General features: G+C 44.6%; 1 protein-coding gene across 1 annotated transcript in view; it reads left to right on the top strand.

Annotated features, from left to right (window-relative positions):
- LOC139422234 (protein shisa-8-like) overlaps positions 1-26,602 on the top strand; it is a 67,080-nt gene that overhangs the window by 5,749 nt on the left and 34,729 nt on the right. Inside the window, exon 2 of the mRNA XM_071173407.1 lies at positions 20,524-20,639. Coding sequence (XP_071029508.1) covers positions 20,524-20,639 — 116 coding nt within the window. The remainder of the gene's footprint in view (positions 1-20,523; positions 20,640-26,602) is intronic.

The raw sequence follows: 26,602 nt of genomic DNA, 5'->3' as shown, positions 1-26,602 counted from the left end.
TTATTTTCCATTACGCACTTAACACAAAAACCAAAATAAACACTTTGATGCTTTCTTGAACAACAAAATAACCTCCCTCCCGCAGTGCAGAGTGAAATCAAATGATGTATCTTATGAGCCCCCACATTCAGCCTAGCTGAGCGAAGAAAGAATAAAACTTTATCCAATTAATAATGCATGGGGGCTTGAATGGAGCCATGTGTCGTCTGCGGCTGGCCTTGTTGTCTGAGGCCATTGTCCGTCACTTCATGTCAGTCACTGGGCATTGAGTGTACTTTGGTGTTTGATAACGCTCTATTGGAAAATATGAGACCTTAGACAGTGGTTCCCTGACAGCCAGGAGCTCGTCTGATTTGTGGATCTACTCAGTGAGCAACAGCAAACCAACAGAGACAGTGAGGGGTTGAAATATTGTTTCCTGGGGACAAACACTGCCATCCATCTTTTGAGGCTTGAACACAGAAACTCTACAGAGGAATACATACGAGGGCACAGCCATTATGGCTCTGATGTGGACACTGTACTCAGAGATGCCAACAGGTGACCGACTTAAGGCTTGAGGGAAAAAACTGGTTCCCGTGAGTGGACACCCACCTGCTCATACATGCACACATGCACACGTGTTCATAATACGTGATTCTGTGTGCACTTCACGCAAACATTGGCAATGCACTACTTACATAAATACACCAGCCGTACACCTATGAAGAAAGACATGGTTGCTAACATGTATCAGGGCTCAACGCTTGTCCTATACAAAATGTTAAGAACGCCGTCCTAATACTGCGTTGCACCCCACCCCCTTTTGCCCTCAGAACAGACTCAATTCGTCAGGGCATGGACTCTACAAGGTGTCGAAAGCGTGCCCATATTGACTCCAAAGGTTCCCACAGTTGTGTCAAGTTGCCTGGATGTCCTTTGGATGGTGGGCCATTCTTGATACACACAGGAAACTGTTGAGTGTGAAAAACAGGATTGCAGTTCTTGACACAAACCAGTGCGCCTGGCACCTACTACCATACCTCGTTCTAAGGCACTTAAATATTTTATCTTTCCCATTCACTTTCTGAATGGTACACATTAAATTGTATTTAACAAGTGACATCCATAAGGGATCATATATTTCACCTAGATTCACCTGGTCAGTCTATTTCATGGAAAGAGCAGGTATTCTTAATGTTTTGTATACTCAGTGTAGATAAGTTGTCCAAATGGACAAACTCAATTAATTACTCCAATCAGAATTGGATAAGAGGCCAACATTGGAATAATATTCAAATATTTTTTTCATGTTCTAGGGAGTGTCTCAAAAACCCAACATTAGCACAACATTAGCACAACAAGAGGTACAACATTACAAATATTATGTAAGATAATTAACTTGCTATCTGTAATATCGTATAGCTTTGGAATTGTGATATTATGTACTTTCGAGGAAAATAGGCACATCGGCATGTACACTGACTTTGAGAAGGGATTGCGTGGCGATTAGCTTAGCAGCATGACAACGTGAATGGGTGGGGCTGGGCGCTATACATTGGATTCCTATCTCCTTTCTACGCACCCTAGACTAAAGAGGCAGACAATCAGGATAAATGTGCTAGACCCTAAATTAGACATTTCTTGAGGTAGGAATATCGCAAAAATATGTTCAATGGCTTATTCCAGAGAAGACTTCCTCCCAAGTTCTGATATTGGCCAGCATTGAAATCTGACATGAATGATAGACGTTTTGCCGATCTAAAAGTCGTATTCCTATTAACTTCCAGTGTAGTGGGAGCGACTTTATCACAGTGCTATGTCATACCGGACAGATTCCTGCATGCTTGAACGCCAATACACATGAAAACATGAAATGACCCAGGAAATCGATAGAACATCGCTCAGAGACGAACAAAAACAACATAATATGCAAAATGGGTGAACCTTTCCTTTAAGGGGGGCATTTCCCCCCAAGCTACCCTAACCCATGCTAGTTGATGCATCTTTAGAGCTCCCCTCTTTCTTCATTTCTAATGGACATTTTCATCTCTGTCACATGCGCTTTTGAGAACAGTGTTTTCCTGGTTGCATTTTGGAACATTCACACATAGCCTACAGTCATGTGCTCATTGTTGAGCTAATAAAATGAAGAAATACAATTCTATCAACATTTAAGCTATACGGTGTGATCTGTTGCATCAGCCTCATTGTTTTTTTCATTTCTTAATGTGCAGTGGTTGTATGAATTTTGGATGTGTCATCCCAAAACTGTCCCAGAGTCTGAACAGTAGACATATTTCTATTGTCCAGGGATGACGGGACGCCCTTCATTTTGAGCCCTGGTTGTAATCGTAATGTTGCAATATTTTATAGGCTTCCAAGTGTGGCCAACCATCCTCCAGGAGAGCCTTAAAGGGGCACTGTTGTATTTTGAGACAGGCTTCAATATGCAAAGAAGCCAACAGGCAGTGTAGCCTACATTTTTGAACAAGTAAAAAATCTGTCCTACTAAAAAATGTAATGTCAAGCCTTGATGTGTGCACACACACTCATAAGCCTGCACACACACACACACACACACACACACACACACACACACACACACACACACACACACACACACACACACACACACACACACACACACACACACACACACACACACACACACACACACACACTTATAAAACACTTTTGACAGCAGGTGGTCCCCAGGCTTTTCCTTTAGCCTTTTCTGGAGTATCACTCCACACTTCAAATGGTCCTGTCCCTTCACTCCCTTCATCCTACTCTCCCACCCCTTTCTGGTGGCCCCCTGTGCTCTGTCTGTCGCTCCAGATCAGGTCGGGGGAGCGGTCCGTAAAGCAGTCAGGAGAGATGGGAGAAGCTGCTGCTCCAAAGTGGATTTTGCATTAGGTGTGTCCTGGATACGGTGGGACTGGGACCACCTTCAGGGTGTAGGTAATGAGTGCAGGCGGGGACGCTTAGATGTGCTATGTGCACGGCATTAGTTACAGTCTTATCCACACATACACACACACACGCACACACATGAACATACAATACAAACCAAATGTGTTATAGTCCAATAAAACTAAACTCAAACTATCTGCTACCACTAATAAGCCCTAGAACACCTAGACACCACAGGAGGCTGGTGGCACCTTAATTGAGGAGAACAGGCCGTGGTAATGACTGGAGTGGAATAGGTGGAATGGTCTGATTCCATTTGCTCCGTTCCAGACCTTTATTATGAGCTGTTCTCCTCTCAGCAGCCTCCACTGCTAGACACTGTTAAATGCTCCCAGTTTTACTACACCGAGATTTTATACAGAAACAACCCCAGAACGTTTTATCTTACAACCACACATCCCAGGCTTTGTGGGAGTGACATCACTTAGAAGGCCCCAGTGCAGAGCCTCACAGTGAGAGCTGCAGAATACTGAGGACCACAGCTCAATTGTTGCTGCATTATCCCAAAGCTACCTCTCACACACATTATCCTAAAGACAAACTAACACAGCATAGATATCGGCACAAATAAGACATGACATGTACTAAAACTGTACTACAACGTGGGTTTGACTTGAATTTGAATGTCAGTAGATAACTCTTGATAGTAGGCTTTTTGTTTACGTAACCAGAGACTAACTGCTAAAATACTGTATTTTTCATTGTGAGACAAGCCGTTTGAGTAGATGGGACATGTGCATAGTAACACATAACACTACAGTAATAATTCAATGTAGGCTTTGCAAATAGTGAGGATTACAAACTGCCGCTATGTGTGTGTGTGTATGTGTGTCTGTGTGTGTGTGTAGAGAGTGCATATGATTGTGTATACCGGCGGCTGGGACATGCAGTACAGCCCGGGTCCTGTTTTCACTCGACTGGGCTGGGTAATGGGAAAGACCAGGGAGGATTGACACAGTGCCCAAGCCACAGTGACAGAACATCAACAGCTAACTTGTAGCGATTTGTTGGAGCGGACTCAGTACCAAGCACTATCAGAGCCTCAGTCTTTATCGGACCAGCAAACCCCAAACCCATCAGTTTACCCTCCCATCCATCCTCAACCTTCTCACCATCCTCTCAGTAATCACCTAGGCCCTTATCGTTCACACCATCGGCTAGAGCCTGAAAAACACAGCAGACACAAGAAAAAACAAGAGAGAGATGAGTATCAGTGAAACTCTGCTCGGGCCTCGAGGGGGAACCGGGCAAAGCAGCGTGCTTCTTTATTTTCCTTTCATCTGTTTCTCCCTCCCTTCCCTTCCCCTCCATTCCCTTCCCCTCCCTTCCCTTCCCCTCCCTTCCCTCCGCTCCTCCACTGCTCATTCATCCTGAACTCTTCGGTGGTGTTAGGGACGGCAGTGTGACTGAAGGCCTTTGTGAGACCAAATGGCGTGTAAACGGCCGCAGTGACAGACTCGTTAGGGTTAATTTGCTGTGGTGAAGAGAGACCAGAGACTGACTGACCCCACTGCAGGGAATAATGACCCCGGGGTAGGACCGGCCATGGCTAGATCTGTACACTGGTACTGATTTATCTTTTGTCCACTGTACCGCATTCTCATTTCAAGCTAAATGTACAGAATGAAAGAAGAGCATGGGCTGTAACGCACACATGATAAATAGTAGGCTTCAATATATAGGCTTCAACAAAATCTCTCTTTCAGCGCCTAAAGCCTCACCTGAATGCGGATGTCCACTCTCAAAAGGCCTTGAAGAGTAATGCCCGTCTGTCTGGTATAATCACCCCGGCAGTTTCTCACTTTTTTGCTGGAAAGCTGCAGTCATTCATCTTGACTGGACTAGATTTCCCTCACGATCTCACTCTGATGTTTGCTGAGGCTTTGGTGCACTGTGATTGATGGCCAGGCAAACCCACGGCTGTTGCAGACAACCCCGGTAATCATAGTCTCTCCAGCCGGTCTGGAGACGCTCCGAGAGACGGCCCCTTGTCACCCAGGGGGCACTTATGTTTGAGGTAGGTTATATCTGTAATATCTCCTATATCAAATGGAGTAGGTCTGGACAATCAAGCGTTAGCATGGGGGATCCAAGTGGTTAAAAATAGCACTCAGTTCCATCCAATGGTGTATTTTATGAGATCTGAATGGAGGGCGGAGGGCATCTGTTTCTGTGCATTCAGTTTAAAAGGAATTTGATACACTTCTTAGAGCTTCAATGTAGTTAAGGGGTCAAAACACTATCTCTCTGTTCACTATCTCTCTGATCACTATCTCTCTGATCTTAATCACTCCTTTCATCTGTTTCAGGGCTCTTAATGACGATTAAGACTTCCTTAGTGTGATAATGATTAAATACACTGTACACCAGTGCACCTAAATCCGTAAGCACCTCCTCAATAGTGATGCACGGGTCAACTCAGAACCACTCAGCAGTGTTCAGGAATGTATTTTTAATCAAGTTTTATATTCTAAACACCTGCAAGAAATTTACAGTGCCTTGCGAAAGTATTCGGCCCCCTTGAACTTTGCGACCTTTTGCCACATTTCAGGCTTCAAACATAAAGATATAAAACTGTATTTTTTTGTGAAGAATCAACAACAAGTGGGACACAATCATGAAGTGGAACGACATTTATTGGATATTTCAAACTTTTTTAACAATTCAAAAACTGAAAAATTGGGCGTGCAAAATTATTCAGCCCCTTTACTTTCAGTGCAGCAAACTCTCTCCAGAAGTTCAGTGAGGATCTCTGAATGATCCAATGTTGACATAAATGACTAATGATGATAAATACAATCCACCTGTGTGTAATCAAGTCTCCGTATAAATGCATCTGCACTGTGATAGTCTCAGAGGTCCATAAAAGCGCAGAGAGCATCATGAAGAACAAGGAACACACCAGGCAGGTCCGAGATACTGTTGTGAAGAAGTTTAAAGCCGGATTTGGATACAAACATATTTCCCAAGATTTAAACATCCCAAGGAGCACTGTGCAAGCGATAATATTGAAATGGAAGGAGTATCAGACCACTGCAAATCTACCAAGACCTGGCCGTCCCTCTAAACTTTCAGCTCATACAAGGAGAAGACTGATCAGAGATGCAGCCAAGAGGCCCATGATCACTCTGGATGAACTGCAGAGATCTACAGCTGAGGTGGGAGACTCTGTCCATAGGACAACAATCAGTCGTATATTGCACAAATCTGGCCTTTATGGAAGAGTGGCAAGAAGAAAGCCATTTCTTAAAGATATCCATAAAAAGTGTTGTTTAAAGTTTGCCACAAGCCACCTGGGAGACACACCAAACATGTGGAAGAAGGTGCTCTGGTCAGATGAAACCAAAATTGAACTTTTTGGCAACAATGCAAAACGTTATGTTTGGCGTAAAAGCAACACAGCTGAACACACCATCCCCACTGTCAAACATGGTGGTGGCAGCATCATGGTTTGGGCCTGCTTTTCTTCAGCAGGGACAGGGAAGATGGTTAAAATTGATGGGAAGATGGATGGAGCCAAATACAGGACCATTCTGGAAGAAAACCTGATGGAGTCTGCAAAAGACCTGAGACTGGGACGGAGATTTGTCTTCCAACAAGACAATGATCCAAAACATAAAGCAAAATCTACAATGGAATGGTTCAAAAATAAACATATCGAGATGTTAGAATGGCCAAGTCAAAGTCCAGACCTGAATCCAATCGAGAATCTGTGGAAAGAACTGAAAACTGCTGTTCACAAATGCTCTCCATCCAACCTCACTGAGCTCGAGCTGTTTTGCAAGGAGGAATGGGAAAACATTTCAGTCTCTCGATGTGCAAAACTGATAGAGACATACCCCAAGCGACTTACAGCTGTAATCACAGCAAAAGGTGGCGCTACAAAGTATTAACTTAAGGGGGCTGAATAATTTTGCACGCCCAATTTTTCAGTTTTTGATTTGTTAAAAAAGTTTGAAATATCCAATAAATGTCGTTCCACTTCATGATTGTGTCCCACTTGTTGTTTATTCTTCACAAAAAAATACAGTTTTATATCTTTATGGTTGAAGCCTGAAATGTGGCAAAAGGTCGCAAAGTTCAAGCGGGCCGAATACTTTCGCAAGGCACTGTACTAGAAGTACAACCATTTTCACTTCAATGATTTGTCATTACAATACTAACTCTACTACCTCGACTCTTTTCATTCAAAATACTATGTAAACACTACCCTTCACACGCCATAAACAATAGTGCTTTCTAACTCCGGAAGTGCATTGTACATTGTACACACAGTGACGTTCAGCAAAAGTGGTACTGTCAATACTGTTATGCATACTAATTACTCTGCGGCCATATCAATGTAGCCAATGACACAGTGTCACAATGACGCAACAGTCAGATCAGTGACAGAGGGTTCCCACACTGATAGCTACTGTATGTGTATGAGTGTGTTTGAGAGAGAGAGAAAGAGAACGAGAGAGAGAGAGAGACAACGTGCCCTTGAGCTAGACACAGGACACAATACAATACTCCCATTGGCCCAATGAAAAATAAGAAGTCAATGAGAAGTGACATGAAAACTGAGATTCTGCATGTGGAGTAGATGACCAAGTACAACTACACCAATGACCCCCCCCCCACCCCCCACCCCAACAGCACCATGGCCAACCCAATTGTGCATATGCTGCTGTTTGATCCTTAAATGGAAGAGCACATAGAGATACTGTGTTACATAACATGGGACTTGGCTTCAGTGAGAAGAAGAGAGAGGACTAGATACAGAGAGAACGGAATAGAACGAGAGAGAGGGAGAGCACCATCGGAGAGATGGCAGGACGTTTAATTTGATCACTCTGTTGCAGGAGAACATGTCAAACTTGTAGTGTATTTGAGGTTTAAAAAGGCTTCTGAAGTTTGTAATTTCCACTTTGAAATGTCAGACTTGATTCTCCCCTTACGAAAAGTGTATTAACCTCTACAAAAATGTCCATTCATTATAATCCACATAATAATTCACATTTCCTGTTAGTGCAGGATTGTTTTCCTGCTGTAGCAAACTGGCTCAAATTAAGATACTACATCTGTATGAGAGATCAAGCCCAGAGGACGCCTCCTCCCTCTCCTCCTCCTCTTCCTCCTCCTCTTCCTCCCTCTCTTTGGCAGAGCTAAAGCACATGCTTTTTGATTACCAAAGAGGAGTTGTGCGTCTTGTGTCCTTTGCTGCCGGCTCTCAATGTGACTAACCCCCTCCTCTCCTCCACCGACCTCACCCCCTCCTTCCCTCACCCCCTTTCTACCCAGATCCCCCTTACGTTCACAAAGCATCAAAAAGAATGTGAGTCACCCTGACATGTGTTGCGGGGCATTCGCATTCGGAGCACATAGATCTGCCCTCCGCAGAAAATATAATGATAAACCATGAGAAGGACTGCTCTGTCTCTTTCTCTGGCAGTGGGAGACTTTTCAAAAAAGCCCTCTGTCTTCCACACCACCCTGTTCACACACTTCTGAGAGCCGTCCTCCTCTAGATGCAGCAGCCTTCAATTCAAAACCAATCCTCGGTTCCTGGCAGGTGCAAAGACTGTACAAGTCTGTACAAAAACAGGAAGTGTCTGTTGTGTGGCTCGACAGACATGATCGTTTTCTACTCTCATCCCAGTGCATTCCATCTGCTCCAAATACCCTCACCACCACAAACATGAACAGACAATACTGTGGCACGTGTAAAAACAACAAGTCCCTCCTTCCCCTCCCATTTTGAGTGGTTCTTTTTCCCCTCTCTTGTCTGATGTAGCGTGTCTCTTTGCTTTCTCCCAAAACTCTTTCTGACGTCTGCAGCCCTGAAGAGCGATGAGTGTATGATGTGCTCACTTAGTTTGACACGGGGGCAAACACAAAAACACGCAGGAAGAAAAACACACTTAACACTAAATCACTGGACAAATACAGCACCTTCATGCAAATTAACATGCACACAACTTACGTACACATTATTAAAGCGCACACACGCACACACAGACACACACACACCAAAAATACAAATACACCAGGTCTCCTCAGCAAACAGATGGATGCTCTGCATTACAGCAGGTCACTAGACCAAGCATATGAACTGCTCCTCTGCCAGCGGTGCTGTTTTATTTAACCACTGCTCTAACTGTGATCCCTCGCTCCGTGTGACGCAGAGCACTTGACAATTGTGTATGTGCTGTCTGTGCCGCCGTGACACGCTGGGCTAGCCACCTCTTTATGAGCTTGGGGACCGTTGGCCCAAATGACTCTGTCTGGCTTGGCTGGACTGGCCTCGGCCCAGTTTGGTTTAGCTGTCTGTAAGTGTGTTTCTGTGCGTTTGGTTGAATATTTGGATGTGGGTGTGAGAGGATGTGTGAGCTGACCCTGGCTACGCAGAGTTGTGTTTGGGTAAACAGCAGGACAGCCCTGCGAGAAGACTGCATAAAGGAGTATTGATTGTGAGTGGGAGATGTCAGCATGCTCCGGGAGGGACTAGCCATAAATCCCCTTAATGACGGGATACATTATCAACGGCTTAGCAGGTGGGACAGTCATCACTTAGAGGAAGAGAGGCAGAGAGAAAGGAAGGAGAGAGAAAGATAAGAAATGAAAGAACGAGGGATAATATGAAAGAGATGAGTGAGGGACAAGGAGATGAAAAGAGAATGGCAGAGAGAGAGAGAGAGAGGAGAGAGAGAGGGAGCGCGCGCGAGAGAGAGAGATAGATATAGAGGAGGGGGTGTGCTCTGGGATATTTGACACAAACAGACAGAGTGAGTGGGGGAGTACGGTAAAGCTGGTTCAGCCCCTTTAGCAGGATATTGCATATATTAGCATTTTAAAGCACTAAAGTGATTGCTTTATGATCTCCTGGCTGTGAGTGGCCATGCCTGCCATAGAACAAAATGTACCTGCTGCCTTCACACATTTTGACTTTAAGCGTTGCTTGTTAAATGTATGTTTTACAGTATACAGTAGATGCCAGTACACAAAATATGTGTGCAAAATGTAGGAATGTAGGTATGCGTATGTCTAACTCTTTAATGATCCTACAGTTTGCCTCCACATCTGTCTAAAACTATGTCTTTGTGTGCCTCTGTAGAAATGGACAACTTTTTAAGCCAGTGTATGTTTCTGTGTGTAAAAGGCCAAAACTGTGAGTGTGTGTTTGTCTGTGAGTGAGGTTTGCCCAATAATGTGTGTGTGTGTGTGTGTGTGTGTGTGTGTGTGTGTGTGTGTGTGTGTGTGTGTGTGTGTGTGTGTGTGTGTGTGTGTGTGTGTGTGAATCAGAGGCCAGTTTGTCATGTTGCTGCTCCAGAGAGTCCTGATCCAAGCTGACAGGTGAAGCTGAGCGCAGCTAAACAGCACACGTAACAGGGAAGGAGGGAGAGAGAGAGAGCATGAGAAAGGGAGAGAGAGAGAGAGAGCATGAGAAAGGGAGAGAGAGAGAGAGCATGAGAAAGGGAGAGAGAGAGAGCATGAGAAAGGGAGAGAGAGAGAGAGCATGAGAAAGGGAGAGAGAGAGAGCATGAGAAAGGGAGAGAGAGAGAGAGCATGAGAAAGGGAGAGAGAGAGAGCATGAGAAAGGGAGAGAGAGAGAGAGAGCATGAGAAAGGGAGAGAGAGAAAGCATGAGAAAGGGAGAGAGAGGGAGGGTCTGTGGGAACGTGGAGATTAACTATATAAGGAGATAGAGGTTAATTGGCATGTTATCAGAGGTTATCTGGTGGATGTTCATTTTTCATGGCTACATTTTCTCTCCTGTGGCATTCTGTTATTGTCTCTTTAAACTCATTTGGCAAGGCATGAATATTATTGTCATGCCAATCAGTCACTATGAGGGATGGATGAAATGGAGTCACACAGAGGACGGATACTCAATTTAATTGCTGAATGACTGTAGCATACCGATACAGTCAGTGGACATAGCTCAAGGACTGCATGGAAGACCAGAGAGTGGGGAAGGGAGAGCGAGAGAGAGAGAGAGAGAGAGAGAAGGTTGGACAGGTTGATAAATTACAGTCATTGATGTGACCCACCCAGTAGATACACATTCACTCATGTAGAAAGAGTAGTACAGATAAGGCATGTTTTTGCTATTAGGAAAAATGAGAAGCAACAATTTGATGTGAGTGTAATATGCAATAGGATATTGTCCTGCATTGTCAGAGTGTGCTTACACTATTTCTCCCCCTCATATTGGTATTTGGGTGGGTGCATTTGAATAAAAATCATGACATTCTGTATTCTGAGACTATCCCAACTCTGTACATGCATGGGAATACTCTGATCTTATGAATTGTGAGAGGTATACCCATCTGTGTTTGTGTGTGTGTGTGTGTGTGTGTGTGTGTGTGTGTGTGTGTGTGTGTGTGTGTGTGTGTGTGTATGTGTGTGTGTGTGTGTGTATACGCATTAGCAACCATGACTTCATAGGTCTCCGGCTGGTGTATTTATGTTAGTGGTGCATTGCCAATGTTTGTGTGAAGTGCACACATAATCAATTATTATGAACACGTGTGTTTGTGTGTGCATGTGTGCATGTGTGAGCAGGTGGGTGTCCACAGAAGGTAAATAGAAGATTGTGCATGACTAATCCACACTGGAACCATTATGGATTTGCACCTGCGTCCATGCTTAAACCCAGTTTCTGCATTGAGGCCTTAAAAGTCATTCATCTGTTGGCATCTCTGAGTACAGTGTCCACATCAGAGCCATAATGGCTGTGCCCTCGTATGTATTCCTCTGTAGAGTTTCTGTGTTCAAGCCTCAAAAGATGGATGGCAGTGTTTGTCCCCAGGAAACAATATTTCAACCCCTCACTGTCTCTGTTGGTTTGCTGTTGCTCACTGAGTAGATCCACAAATCAGACGAGCTCCTGGCTGTCAGTGAAACACTGTCTAAGGTCTCATATTTTCCAATAGAGCGTTATCAAACACCAAAGTACACTCAATGCCCAGTGACTGACATGAAGTGATGGACATTGGCTTCGGTCCCACAAGGCCAGCCGCAGACGACGCATGGCTCCATTCAAGCGCCCATGCATTAATAATGGCGGAAAGTTGGAGTCATCCTTTGCTCAGCTAGGCTGAATGCGGGGGCTCATAAGATACATCATTTGATTTCACTCTGCACTGCGGGAGGGAAGTTATTTTAATTGTTCGTGAAAAGCATTGAAGTGTTTATTTTGGCTTTTGGGTAAAGTGCTTAGAGGAAAGTGTACTCATATGTGTGGGTGTATTTGAATAAACATTGTGACATTCTGTATTCTGAGAGTATCCTAACTCTGTACATGCATGGAAATACTTTGATCTTATGTATTGTAAGAGGTATATCCATCTGTGTGTGTGTGTGTGTGTGTGTGTGTGTGTGTGTGTGTGTGTGTGTGTGTGTGTGTGTGTGTGTACATGTTTTCCTACATTATTAGGACAACAATGTCCTGACAAGTCACCAGAATGTCCTGGCAAGGTAGGAAAACAATAACCCTTTCCATGGCCTGAATTCTTACATATGCTGTTGTAAGCTTAAGGGTTAGGTTTAGGGTTGGGGTTAAAGTTAGGCTTAGGGTTAACGATAGATTGAAGACTTAGGGTTAGGGATTAACGTTAGGGTTAATGTTAGGGTTAGGTTACGGGGTTATGGACAATAGGATTTTGAATGTGTTTGTGTGTTGATGGCAGGAGGGTCAGGACAGAGGTATGACTAATTAGATACGTGAGATTCCCCCTGTGGGAGGCGTAATAAATCACCACAGAGCATTTAGGAACGCCGCTATTTGCTCTCCCAAAATTCATTATGATACGCGGCGTGACAAAACATCCCCCTGATACCACGCAGGAGACTGATAACAATCATCTTTAAATGGGCTTTACGAAATGGGGATGGACCAAGCGGGCCGGACACAGGGAACGGGGAACAGCCACAGCACTCAGCAGAGCACATGGCCACTGCGCCATGTGTCCCTGCAGTCAAAAACAGGTCCATTAGCCAGGCTATCACAGGGCCATTACATTGACATGGCGAATGGAACGATGCTATTGTTAAGTCATCAAAACCCTGAGCCCCGTGGCAGGTCGGTAATATACAATGACATCTTAGGCATGACACGGCCAGTATGGGACTGGAACAGTTCTATAGGAAAATGTCAGGGGCGACATTGATCGCTTGTCCATACAGTGGAGATGGATGTGTGTGACAGAGCTGATGGTGGGTCATGAAGCGATAAGGCTATGTGCTGGGGCAGGTTGTCATGGGGATGATGGCCAGTCTGTGGCGTCACCTAGATAGGGCCATGTGGACCTTAGTGTGTCCTCCTGGGATGACTGTATCCTTGGGAGAGGGTCTGTGTGTCCTAAAGACCCAACTTTCATTTGAGTAGGAGTCAGTGGTTGACATTAATTAGCTCCTATTTGGGTTGAATGGCAGGAACCAGGTTACCACGATTTACTGCCCAGAACCACTCCCTTTTCCTGGGATAAATAACTGTGAGAAACAGGTAAATTACAATAAATGATTTATATGAAAAGCATGCGTGAAATGGAACTTGAATTATATGTGATGTCTAACTCTGTCTTCTCTACGGCCTCTACATGATGAATCATCAACGCTCAGGGTGGGGACAGTATTGAGAGCAGTTCATAATGCATGTAGACCTCTCATCTCACCACGGTCACTTTTTTTCTGGTGACAGGTAGGCCTTCATTTGCTGCAGCATCTAATTTACCCATCTCCAGCTGGCTTTCGGGGTCACCTTGTTTTTTTTTACTGTAAAGATGTTTTATTTTTTTAACGTTTTGCAGCTAACCATTCAATCTTTGTGAATAGAAGTGAAAGCCTTCTGCATTTAATTCTAGTCCCATATTATTCAAGCATGCCATTAGAATGATGAAGATAAGGACAACAAAACATATTCCATTTAACTGTTGAAAGCGATGAAGGAATGATGTGACAATAGAGAGAGAAAGAGGAAGTAGGATAATTACATTAGGGGAAATATTATGAATTATACAAATAGGCCCTGTTAAATTTAGACATTTAAATCATTTTCGCTAGCCTATAATTGTAACTTTGTAGGCCAGATGTGCTGCACCAGAATTGCATGTTCTCTCCCTGCTTTACCATGGTTTGAACGAGGTGTGTAATTCCAGTCCATATAATTCAGTATAATAAAATACAGTACAGTAATACAGTTCACACTCAAAACAGATTAGCCTACTGGAGCTAGTTGCATGTATTTACCCAAGAGAGCATACAGCTATCTATGAGCATTTATGTTTTTTTGTCGTACATAATGAGCAGTAGTCTATTTCATATAGGCCTATGTATTGGTTAATGGCACAATCAAAGAAATGGCACAATCAAACAAAGAAATGTGATTTATTCTCGGAATGGAACATTGGTAAAATACAGGGAATATATTCAACCCTAGCTCCCATGACATCTTTGCCCGAAACCTAGCTTGATCTAAGAGGTGCTCCTCCAGAGTCCAGCCTATCCGATGGTTGAATGTGAATGAGGTACTTTTCATCCTAGGAATGATGAAGGGTGTAACAAATGGTGTGTGTGTGTGTTTTGGAGAAGTAGCTTCAGCAACTATAGAAGGGAACTAGGCCACTGCACAGTCATGCCCACCCACATACAAACATAAACATACCCTGGCATAGTCACACAGCCATTCTAAGAGGCACTATTTGGCAGCTGTCGCGTCCAATACCAAAGTAGGGAAGACAGTGGCAGGCAGCTGCAGGCACTAATACTGGTGGGGCTCACTATCTGGCAGTGGTAGCTACAGCGTCAGCCTCCCTGGTTGAGAGGGAACTCGGCTCTCAGCACCACGGGGTGGGAGACTCAGTAGCCAAAACACAGGGTGTCATTTCTGCTACTACATACCTCCCTTAGCGAGCACCATGGAGACACAGCCTGAATTATTGATCAAGGGAGACAGGGTTCAGAGAGAGCTGTTGGTTCTGTCAGCCTAGAACACCAAGACAAAGAAAGAGCAGAGCTACAGATGAGGAATGTGTACAAAATGACGAAACTTTTACGCCTGGTGAGTGAAGCTGGCTGTTGGGCTCTATGATTGCACTTCAAATCAAATCAAATCACTTAGGGAGTGAAATAATGTGAACCAAGCCATTGTCGCACCATGCAGTCCAGAATTAGTTTTCCTCGCTGGAGGGTTTATTTTATCTTTTTGTTTGGGAAACTTTTCTGGTAGCTCAAGTTCCCCACCCACACTTAGCCTCAGCAGCACACCCTCAGTGGGATTTGGGGGTGACTCAGTGGGGTGTCCTCATAATAACCCCGGTGGACTGAACACGAGGTGGGATGTCCTCATAATAACCCCGGTGGACTGAACACGAGGTGGGATGTCCTTATAATAACCCCGGTGGACTGAACACGAGGTGGGGTGTCCTCATAATAACCCCGGTGGACTGAACACGAGGTGGGATGTCCTTATAATAACCCCGGTGGACTGAACACGAGGTGGGGTGTCCTCATAATTACCCCGGTGGACTGAACACGAGGTGGGGTGTCCTCATAATAACCCCGGTGGACTGAACACGAGGTGGGGTGTCCTCATAATTACCCCGGTGGACTGAACACGAGGTGGGGTGTCCTCATAATAACCCCGGTGGACTGAACACGAGGTGGGGTGTCCTCATAATAACCCCGGTGGACTGAACAAGAGGTGGGGTGTCCTCATAATAACCCCGGTGGACTGAACACGAGGTGGGGTGTCCTCATAATAACTCCGGTGGACTGAACACGAGGTGGGGTGTCCTCATAATAACCACGGTGGACTGAACACGAGGTGGGGGACCACAGATAAAACCCCACGTAGAAATAAGACAAAGCGTAATAACAAACACTATAGCTAGTGGTGGATGGTAGAGGCAAACAAAAACACACTAACCTGGTGTGACAGTGGTGTGGCACTGGTCACACTGGTGTGACAAGAATAAAGGGTTTCAAACATACCCCAGACCAGTGGACAGTAAAGGTGATATAAACATGCAGAAGTGTTCTGCAATTTCCGCCTTGAAAGGACAATAAACAAAAGGATTAAATCTGAATTCTATTCTTTTTTACTGTACTGTGCAGTAGTGGACAGCAGCTGGAGGTAAACAGTGAGACACCCTGGCTCCTGGCTGAGACTGCAGGGGGTCACAGCAGGCCTCTTCTGCTCAGTGGGCTCCAGCTGTCTGGTGGTAATGAACTAATACACTCACTTTGATTGTGGCCTTGCCACCCACAGGGAGTGGAGGAGACAGAGAGTCCTCACCCTTACTACCCACAGGGAGTGGAGGAGACAGAGAGTCCTCACCCTTACTACCCACAGGGAGTGGAGGAGACAGAGAGTCCTCACCCTTACTTCCCACAGGGAGTGGAGGAGACAGAGAGTCCTCACCCTTACTACCCACAGGGAGTGGAGGAGACAGAGAGTCCTCACCCTTACTACCCACAGGGAGTGGAGGAGACAGAGAGTCCTCACCCTTACTACCCACAGGGAGTGGAGGAGACAGAGAGTCCTCACCCTTACTTCCCACAGGGAGTGGAGGAGACAGAGAGTCCTCACCCTTACTACCCACAGGGAGTGGAGGAGACAGAGAGTCCTCACCCTTACTACCCACAGGGAGTGGAGGAGACAGAGAGTCCTCACCCTTACCACACATGGAGAGTGGAGAGGAGATAAAGAGGCCTCACCTTTACCACACATGGAGAGTTATGGAGGCCTCACCCTTACCACCCACATGGAGTGCGGAGGAGATAGGTAGGCCTCACCCTTACCACCCACAGGGAGTGCAGAGGAGATAGGTAGGCCTCACCCTTACCACCCACAGGGAGTGCAGAGGAGATAGGTAGGCCTCACCCTTACCACCCACAGGGAGGGCAGCGGAGATAGGTAGGCTTCAACTCCAACCTGAACCCCCACTGCCTCCACTAGGGTGATGCTACAATCTCAGAGTAACAGGACCTTCATGCCGATCCCAGAGCCGTTTATAATTTAATATAATTGATCTAAGAAAAGTAATAGAAGTATTGTTACAGGAATTATATTCCTCTATGTTTTAATACCCAATTAAAATTAAACACTGTCAATTCCTAAGAATTTGTAGGACTCTTATTTGCATAAAATGGACAGAGACCAGTCTCAAAAATCAACCAGCAGCGTTTATTCTCAAGAGTACTGAACATGATACAGTTTACCGCAGATTATAAACCGAAAATGACGTCATTCGTTTTCGTACTACCCCGTCTCGTCAACCAGCAGTACAATGGCTGTATAGTTCTCAAGCCTTCCCACATCGTCTCTCCCTACTAAGATCATTTACGACCCAAGCCAAGGTCTGCCTGTGTAGATAAGCATTCTAGCCAGTCTGACTATAAGTTCATTCATTTCTACCAAGGAACAGACAGTCATTGTTCTAATTCTTGATTATATTTACACACATTATATTCAGTACTAGGGTTAAAAGAAAATTCATACATCTATACAGTAACATAATAGTATTCTGATTAGTCAGTCCTGATTGAAATATATACATAATTAGTCATTATCGATAAAAAAATCCCTTAGCATAGAAGTACCGTTGCCTCATGCCTTTGTTCTTGTGTAGTGCATCAGCAAGAAACTAAACAATTAGCTACAGATGGTTGAAATCACAACAGAAGTTATCATTAGCATAATTTGATTCATGCTTGAACAATACCAGAGGAATCCAGCTTTGAGTATCAGACATTATTACAGTCTAATTCATTTTACTCTGCAAACCTGCATGCACTACACTGTAGCATCCATCAATGAGTGAAGCAACTCACAAACTTAACTCAGTGTAACTTAACTATGTCCTTTGTTCAATCATTCAATCTAGTTGTTTGTGGTGTAAACAAGTCCTTGCCTCACCTCTCCTAGAACAGCCAAGATTTGCGCTTGGTTGAGAAGATGATGGATAGATTATGAAATCAATTTGATGTAATTACCATCCATATTTAATTGGTGCGCCAAAAAACACATTCGCACAGAGGCTTTAAACTCTTTCAATTTGTAACCATTATGAATTTTACCAGCCCAGTAAGTGCTGAGTTTCCACCTGTCAATTTTTTCACGTGTTCGTTCCCTTCAAATGTCCCTCATAGCAACTGACAAGTCAACCCTGTGGAAACCTCAGACACTGCAGTACTACAGAAGTCATCATCATCAGGACCGACCAACCAGCATATGGAGGAAATAGCAACGATATGCCTCAAGAAATTCCAGGATCTTGCCTCATACAGTAAAGCCCCTCAGGTCGAACTTAAACTTTCCCAACTTAACTTTTCTCCTTTCTGCTGACACACTACTGCTGATGAGGGAGCACAAAACTTTATGGTTATCTTTAATTCATTAATCGATTCATTTCCTTTCTTGTATTACAGCACACAATCCATTTTAAGTAATTCAACTGCAAATGAATCTCATCTGTGGTCCTATCTGACGCAACCTCAAGATAACCCCTGTAATGTATCCAATGTGGAAAACAATGTTTCCCCCTCTCTTAACAGTGGCACAATGTGTGCGAGAGAGAGAGAGAGAGAGAGAGAGAGAGAGAGAGAGAGAGAGAGAGACTAAACAGACTAATTCCTCAATGAACATCTTCAGTGACAAACTACAAGGGCTTTTTGAAATGTACAAAGCCATAAAATCCGAGCTTTTTTCTAAGCAGTTGACATTTGACCACTGCAATAGGACTGGTGGAGCTATCTAACACAATTTCCTTTGTAACATTCTGGCAGTGAGAACGTAATGTTTGAAACAACACCCAGGGAAATAGTTCTGTCAGCCCCGAGAATTGTGTTTGAGGAACACTGGCTCATCCAAACAAACCCTTTCCCCAGGTTCTTATGATAAAAGAGACAGATCCCGATTGGCTGTGCATGGAAATGTATCTGTGCATGGGATTCACCAGGGCATTTGGCTGCCATCGTGGTTTAAACATTTCCTTGCCCTTGTAATATCTGAGCCTAAGAGAGGGCTCTGGGAATTTTTCTGAAAAGTGTTGCAATGTTCTCACATCAAATCACATCATCCCTTTACATCTTTACATTAGCTAGGAGATGTGACAGTCCTGGGGGGGTTAGAATACGGGTTCAGAGAGCTGACAGCTGTGTTGAGAAGGTGGAACAACCAGCACTCCACAATAACAGCACCATCAGCAACGCCCGAGAGAAAGAAAACAGAGAGAGGATGAGAAAGAGAGAGAAATGCTTTAGCCAAGTAGGAGACGGATGAAACAAAGGGAATGAGTGAGAAAGACAGAAACTATCCAGAAAGACAGACACTAACTGGTGGTGATGAGTTAAGGAGTAGAGTGTTTGTTTGTGTACTGCTGAATGGGTGACTGGAGGGCATTTTAGAGAGAAACCCAACAAGTGAAAAGAAAAGCATGAAATACAGTGACAGTATTTCAGCATGGCAGAAACCCAGCCTAAAACCCCAAACAGCAAGCAATGCAGGTGTAGATGCATGGTGGCTAGGAAAAACTCCCTAGAAAGGCCAAAACCTAGGAAGAAACCTAGAGAGGAACCAGGCTATGAGGGGTGGCCAGTCCTCTGCTGGCTGTGCCGGGTGGATATTATAACAGAACATGGCCAAGATGTTCAAATGTTCATAAATGACCAGCATGGTTAAATAATAATAATCACAGTAGTTGTCGAGGGTGCAGCAAATCAGCACCTCAGGAGTAAATGTCAGTTCGCTTTTCATAGCCGATCATTAAGAGTATCTCTACCGCTCCTGCTGTCTCGAGAGAGTTGAAAACAGCAGGTCTGGGACAGGTAGCACGTCCGGTGAACAGGTCAGGGTTCCATAGCCGCAGGCAGAACAGTTGAAACTGGAGCAGTAGCACGGCCAGGTGGAGTGGGGACAGCAAGGAGTCATCATGCCAGGTAGTCCTGAGGCATGGTCCTAGGGCTCAGGTCCCCCGAGAGAGAGAAAGAGAGAATTAGAGAGAGCATACTTAAATTCACACAGGACACCGGATAAGACAGGAGAAGTACTCCAGATATAACAGACTGACCCTAGCCCCCCGACACATAAACTACTGCAGCATAAATACTGAAGACTGAGACAGGAGGGGTCAGGAGACACTGTGGCCCCATCCGATGATACCCCCGGACAGGGCCAAATAGGATATAACCCCACCCACTTTGCCAAAGCACAGCGCCCACACTACTAGGGGGATATCTTCAACCACCAACTTACCATCCTGAGACAAGGCCGAGTATAGCCCACAAAGATCTCCGCCTCGGCACAACCCAAGGGGGGGCGCCAACTCAGACAGGAAGATCAAGTCAGTGACTCATACTACACTATGATTAAAGTGTTTGTTTTACACACCAATGGACATCACATATAAGAGGGCTTTTATTGTGATCAAATCACACAGATTAGGAAATTATGGCAGCACACTTCCATTTGATTTGATGTTGTAGAAGGAGTTTATTCTATGGTGATCTCAATCGATTTGACACAATGTTCTCTCGTCTTACTGATGGGTGATCTTTAACCTAACACTTGTCTTTCTCTCTGCAGGGCCTTGACAGAGTTGTTGAAGCAGCCAGGAGAGGTGGGTGGAGTGGACGGGACCGGGGGTCACCACCCCATAGGGACCAATGGGATCTCTGGCAGGTCACCGCGCAGCAACAATGGTAAACCTGTTTCTCTGGGAGCGACAGTGGTTATTACAGGAGATGTCTCTCAGTGTAATTAAGCATATCGGATACTGATCCAGCAACGCTTTGCAAGCACTCTCACGAGGGCTCTTTTAGTGCTCAATGTACTAATGAGGACACTACTAACTCTGAATAGGGTACAACAGACTATTTCAGACTCAATTTTCAATTTTTGCTCTGCATTATTGAGAAGGGCCTGTAAGTAAATGTTTCACTGTTGGTCTATACCTGTTGTATACGAAGCATGTAACAAATCAAAATTGATTTGACACGCACGCATGCAGACACTTGTTATTGAGCTAGGAGGAAGGCTCAATTCCATAGCAGCCCCTGCTGTCTCCCTCCATGGCTGAGCAGAAGTGCAGTGACAGGCTGGTTATCTTTAATTCCATAGCAGCCCCTGCTGTCTCCCGCCATGGCTGAGCAGAAGTGCAGGGACAGGCTGGTCATCTTTAACTTCTCTGGGATATGTGGGACGGTAGCGTCCCACCTCACCAACAGCCAGTGAAATTGCAGGGCGCCAAATTAAAAAACAACAGAAATCCCATAATTAAAATTCCTCAAACATACAAGTATTTTACACCATTTTAAAGATAAACTTCTGGTAAATCCAGCCACAGTGTCCGATTTCAAATAGGCTTTACGGCGAATGCACACCAAACGATTATGTTAGGTCAGTACCTAGTCATGGAAAACCATACAGCCATTTTCCAGCCAAGGAGAGGGCTCACAAAAATCAGAAATAGCGATTAAATTAATCACTAACCTTTGATGATCTTCATCAGATGGCACTCACAGGACTTCATGTTACACAATAAATGTGTGTTTTGTTCGATAAAGTTAATATTTTCGTCCAAAAACCTCATTTGAAATTGGTGTGTTATGATCAGAAATGCATTGTCTCAAACAAACAGCCGGTGAAAGTGCAGAGAGCCACATCAAATTACACAAATACTCATAATAAACATTGATACAAGTGTTATGTGTTATGCATGGACATAACAAGAACAATTAATGCAACCGCTGTGTCAGATTTCAAAAATGCTTTACGGCAAAAGCACACCTTGCGATTATGTTAGGTCAGTGCTAGTCACAGAAAAACATCCAGCCATTTTCCAAAGAAGGTGTCAGAGAAGTCAGAAATAGCGTTATAAATATTCACTTACAATTTTACCCCTGTTTCTCCCCAATTTCATGGTATCCAATTGTTTTTAGTAGCTACTATCTTGTCTCATCGCTACAACTCCCGTACGGGCTCGGGAGACGAAGGTTGAAAGTCATGCGTCCTCCGATACACAACCCAACCAAGCCGCACTGCTTCTTAACACAGCGTGCATCCAACCCGGAAGCCAGCCGCACCAATGTGTTGGAGGAAACACCGTGCACCTGGCAACCTTGGTTAGCGCGAACTGCGCCCGGCCCGCCACAGGAGTCGCTGGTGCGCGATGAGACAAGGACATCCCTACCGGCCAAGCCCTCCCTAACCCGGACGACGCTAGGCCAATTGTGCGTCGCCCCACGGACCTCCCAGTCGCTGCCGGTTACGACAGAGCCTGGGCGCGAACCCAGAGTCTTTGATGGCACAACTGGTGCTGCAGTACAGTGCCCTTAACCACTGCGCCACCCGGGAGGCATATTCACTTACCTTTGGTGATCTTGATCGGTATGCACTCCCAGGAATCCCAGTTCCACAATAAATGTTTGTTTTGTTCGATAAAGTCAATCATTTATGTCCAAATACCTCCTTTTTGTTTGCGCGTTTAGCCCAGTAATCCAAATGCATAATGCGCGATCACTTTGTCAGACTAAATGTCAAAAAAGTTATATTACAGTTTGTAGAAACTTGTCAAACGATGTATAGAATCAATCTTTAGGATGTTTTTAACAACAACAGCTCTCATTCTCTCCTCCTTCACAGTATAAGCCTCAAACAAGGTTCTAAAGACTGTTGACATCTAGTGGAAGCCTTAAGAAGTGCAATATGACCCCATAGACACTGTATATTTGATCGGCAATTACTTGAAAAACTACAAACCTCAGATTTCCCACTTCCTGGTTGGATTTTTTCTCAGGTTTTTGCCTGCCATATGAGTTCTGTTATACTCACAGACATCATTCAAACAGTTTTAGAAACTTCAGAGTGTTTTCTATCCAAATTCTCTATGCAAATTATATGCATATTGTAGCTTTTGGTTCTTAGTAGCAGGCAGTTTACTCTGGGCACCTTTTTATCCAAGCTACTCAGTACTGCCCCCCAGTCCCAAAGAAGTTAATGAATTTGTAATTATTTTTGTTCTGGTCTGGGCCCTGTTGATATAGCACCAAGCAGTTCATCTGTTTACTAATTAGATCCCCTCAAATCCCTCTGAACCCCATTCCCATCCAACACACACGCACGCACACACGCACGCACGCACGCACCACACACGCTTTGCTTTCATCTTCACTCTATTCGAACAATTATTTTCTCCGTCACGATCATGCCAACCTACACCCATCAGTCTCCACCTTCCTTTCATTTCTACTCCTCTTTATTATTTTGCCAAACAACACTCACTCCCCATCTGTCCTTCCTTTCTCCTGTCTCTGACTAGCGTTGACCATTAAATGAGTCTTTAATTAAGTGGTCATTATCTGTGGAGGGCTGATACAATGGGACGTGGAGGCCAGAGAGACCCGTCTGTGTGCCCCCTGTCCCCCCCCTCAGCTCTCAGCATGGTGTGTCTGCTGGCCACACAACCACAACCTGCCATCACCCGCATGACCTTCATTAAGAACCACAGACCAGAGAGAGAGAGAGAGAGAGGGAGGGGGAAGGGGAGAGAGGGGGAGATGGAGCAAGATGAGAGAAGGGGATAATTTAAGAGAGAGAGAGAAAGAGATGGATGGGGACAGAGAGCATGTGTGTGAGAAAGGTGGGCAGGTAGAAGTAGAAAGATGGAGTGCAGAGGATGGAAGAGGAAGAGGTGGAAGAAAGGGAAGGAGGAATTGGCAGAGAGATAAGAGGGGGAGATGGATTTCTGGAACAAATATCAAAGGAGAGGGCAAGAAAGAAGTGACAAGGTGAGAGAATGGGATGGAAATGAGGGAACGTAGGGATTGTAATAGATAAGGGTAAAAAACAATGCAAACATTTAAAAAGATGAAAGATGGGGTGACATAGCCATTGAGGAATTCCCAGAAAGATAGGGGTAAAAAAACAAATCAAATAATACCAGATGAAAGAACGACATTGACTGGGGTGTGACATTGTGTCATGATGAACATTCAAGAGAGGACATACAGGTGCTGCCTAGTCTACTGAGGTGGATGAGAGTGTAAACCTCTGGCTCTGCACATGTTTTCATTATTTCTATTCCACCCAATACTGCTCTGCCCTATAATCTCAGTGCTCTATCTGACATGATATGGTTAAGGCTGCATCTAGATCAGTGTCTGAAAGTGTGAGGTTGGGGTTAGGGGACAATCCAGGCAGAGAGAGTGTGTGTGTGTGCACAGTATGTGTGTGTGTAAGTGTGTGCAACTGTGCGGAGTGTTGAGACTGTTCCCTGAACAGCACAGTATGTACCATATGTGAGGCCAATGTTGGTTGAGAATTATAACGTTTCTGCATGTGTGTATTATTCTTGTCAGTGAGCGGCTGGCTGGCTATAAGCTGGTCATTACAGTGTATAAGTATCTACATGAGTTGTGATGGAATTGAGTGTTCCTTTTGGAATTTTGTGTTCCTGTGAGTGTGTCTATGTTAGAGTGTGTTTGGCATGTATTATATGTATTATAGTGAATGTGCCTATGTGAATGTGTGTGTGTGTGTGTGTGTGTGTGTGTGTGTGTGTGTGTGTGTGTGTGTGTGTGTGTGTGTGTGTGTGTGTGTGTGTGTGTGTGTGTGTGTGTGTGTGTGTGTGTGTGTGTGTGTGTGTGTGTTGTATGAGAGCATTCTCATGACAGTGAGTGGGACAGCTGGACAGAGCTGCTCTGTGTGGAGAGCTGCCCTGAGGGTCAAACATCTCCCAGTGAACAGGCCATGTGTGTTCCTCTGTGAAACAATGGAGGGAAAGAGACAGAGACAGAATGACAAATAAAGAGACTGAGGACATTTTATATCGATTTTGGGGAATAGAGAGAAAGACGAGAACATGAAGAGAACGAGAGGAAATTGGGTAAGGACAGAGACAGAGGGACTGAAAGCAGGAAGTGAAAGGCTAACAGATGGAAAGAGAATGATTGAGAGAGCACAAAGCACAAGGCCCTAGCCTATCCTCATCCCACTTGTTTCTGATGTCTGTGAGCTATGTTCGAGCACCATGGACAGAGCTAATGGTTCATTACAATACAGGGGACTGGCTGGTCTAAACTCCTTAGAACTGCACCATGAATTATTTAAGCGTTACTATATGCTTCAACAGACCGATCTCAACATTCATCATTTGTTAATGTTTTGGCAATAACGACAGTTACACTACTGTTATTGAACACGATGTAGACAATGTCCCTGTTGTTGTTGATGACGCTGATACTGTAGTGATGACAAAGTTGATCCTGCTCATACAGTGGCTAACCGTTATCTAAACAAACACGTTCAGAGGAAAATATCCCTGCGTTGAATAATCTTGGCTGGGCGGACTGTGTGCAAGTTCTATATTGGCACTGTTCCTGCTCTCTTTGTAGATAAGGGGGATCTGCATCTGTGGAGCGTGTGTAATTGCATGTTGCAGAGGCAGTCTGTGAGGGCCAGAGCGATAGCATCAGTGTGACATTGAAATCAAAACAAGGAAATGAGGGAATTTGGACGGGTGGAGGGAGTGTATGTTAATTTCTATGTATATTCACTGTGATTAAAATCCACATGGGGCCAGCGCCAATTACATACGTACTGTGCTTGCCTACCAGTCAACATATGACGCTGTGGTAATGATACTCTGAGAAACAGAGAGGATGCTGTGGGAATAACAGTCACACTGTACGACATACATGCTCATGCATGTGTCCTCTGCCATCTGTGTGTGTGTGCTTTGAGCTATGTTGTGTACTGTAGGTACAGTGTATTCGTAATGTATTCAGACCCCTTGACTTTTTCCACATTTTGTTATGTTACAGCCTTATTCTAAAATGTATTAAATATGTTTTTTTCTCATCAATCTACACACAATACCCCATAATGACAAAGTGAAAACAGGTTTTTTTGTAAACATTTTCAAATGTATTAAAACTATGAAACAGAAATTACTTATTTACATAACTATTCAGACCCTTTGCTATGAGACTCGAAATTGAAAAAATTGTCCGTAGAGCTCAGAGACAGGATTGTGTAGAGGCACAGATCTGGGGAAGGGTAACAAAACATGTCTGCAATATTGAAGGTCCCCAAGAACACAATGGCCTCCGTCATTCTTAAATGGAAGAAGTTCGGAACCACCAAGACTCGTCCTAGAGCTGGCCACCAGCCAAACTGAGTGATTGGGGGAAAAGGGCCTTGGTCAGGGAGGTGACCAAGAACCCGATAGTCACTCTGACAGAACTACAGAGTTCCTCTGTAGAGATGGGATAACTTTCCAGAAGGACAACCATCTCTGAAGCACTCCACCAATCAGGCCTTTATGGTAGAGTGGTCAGACGTAAGCCACTCCTCAGTAAAAGGCACATGACAGCCCGCTTGGAGTTTGCCAAAAGGCACCTAAAGGACTTGGACCATGAGAAACAAGATTCTATGGTCTGATGAAACCAAGATTGAACTTGGCCTGAATGCCAAGTGTCACGTCTGGAGGAAACCTGGAATCATCCCTAAGGTGAAGCATGGTGGTGGCAGCATCATGCTGTGGGGATGGTTTTCAACAGCAGGGACTAGGATACTTTTTTATTTAACTAGGCAAGTCAGTTAAGAACAAATTCTTATTTACAACGACGTCCTACCCCGGCCAAACCTGGACGGCACTGGGCCA

This window comes from Oncorhynchus clarkii, chromosome 12, assembly GCF_045791955.1.
Source record: "Oncorhynchus clarkii lewisi isolate Uvic-CL-2024 chromosome 12, UVic_Ocla_1.0, whole genome shotgun sequence".
In the NCBI taxonomy this organism is placed as follows: Eukaryota; Metazoa; Chordata; class Actinopteri; order Salmoniformes; family Salmonidae; genus Oncorhynchus; species Oncorhynchus clarkii.
The sequence above is the reverse complement of the archived record's forward strand: the minus strand, read 5'-3'. Positions and strand labels throughout refer to the sequence as shown.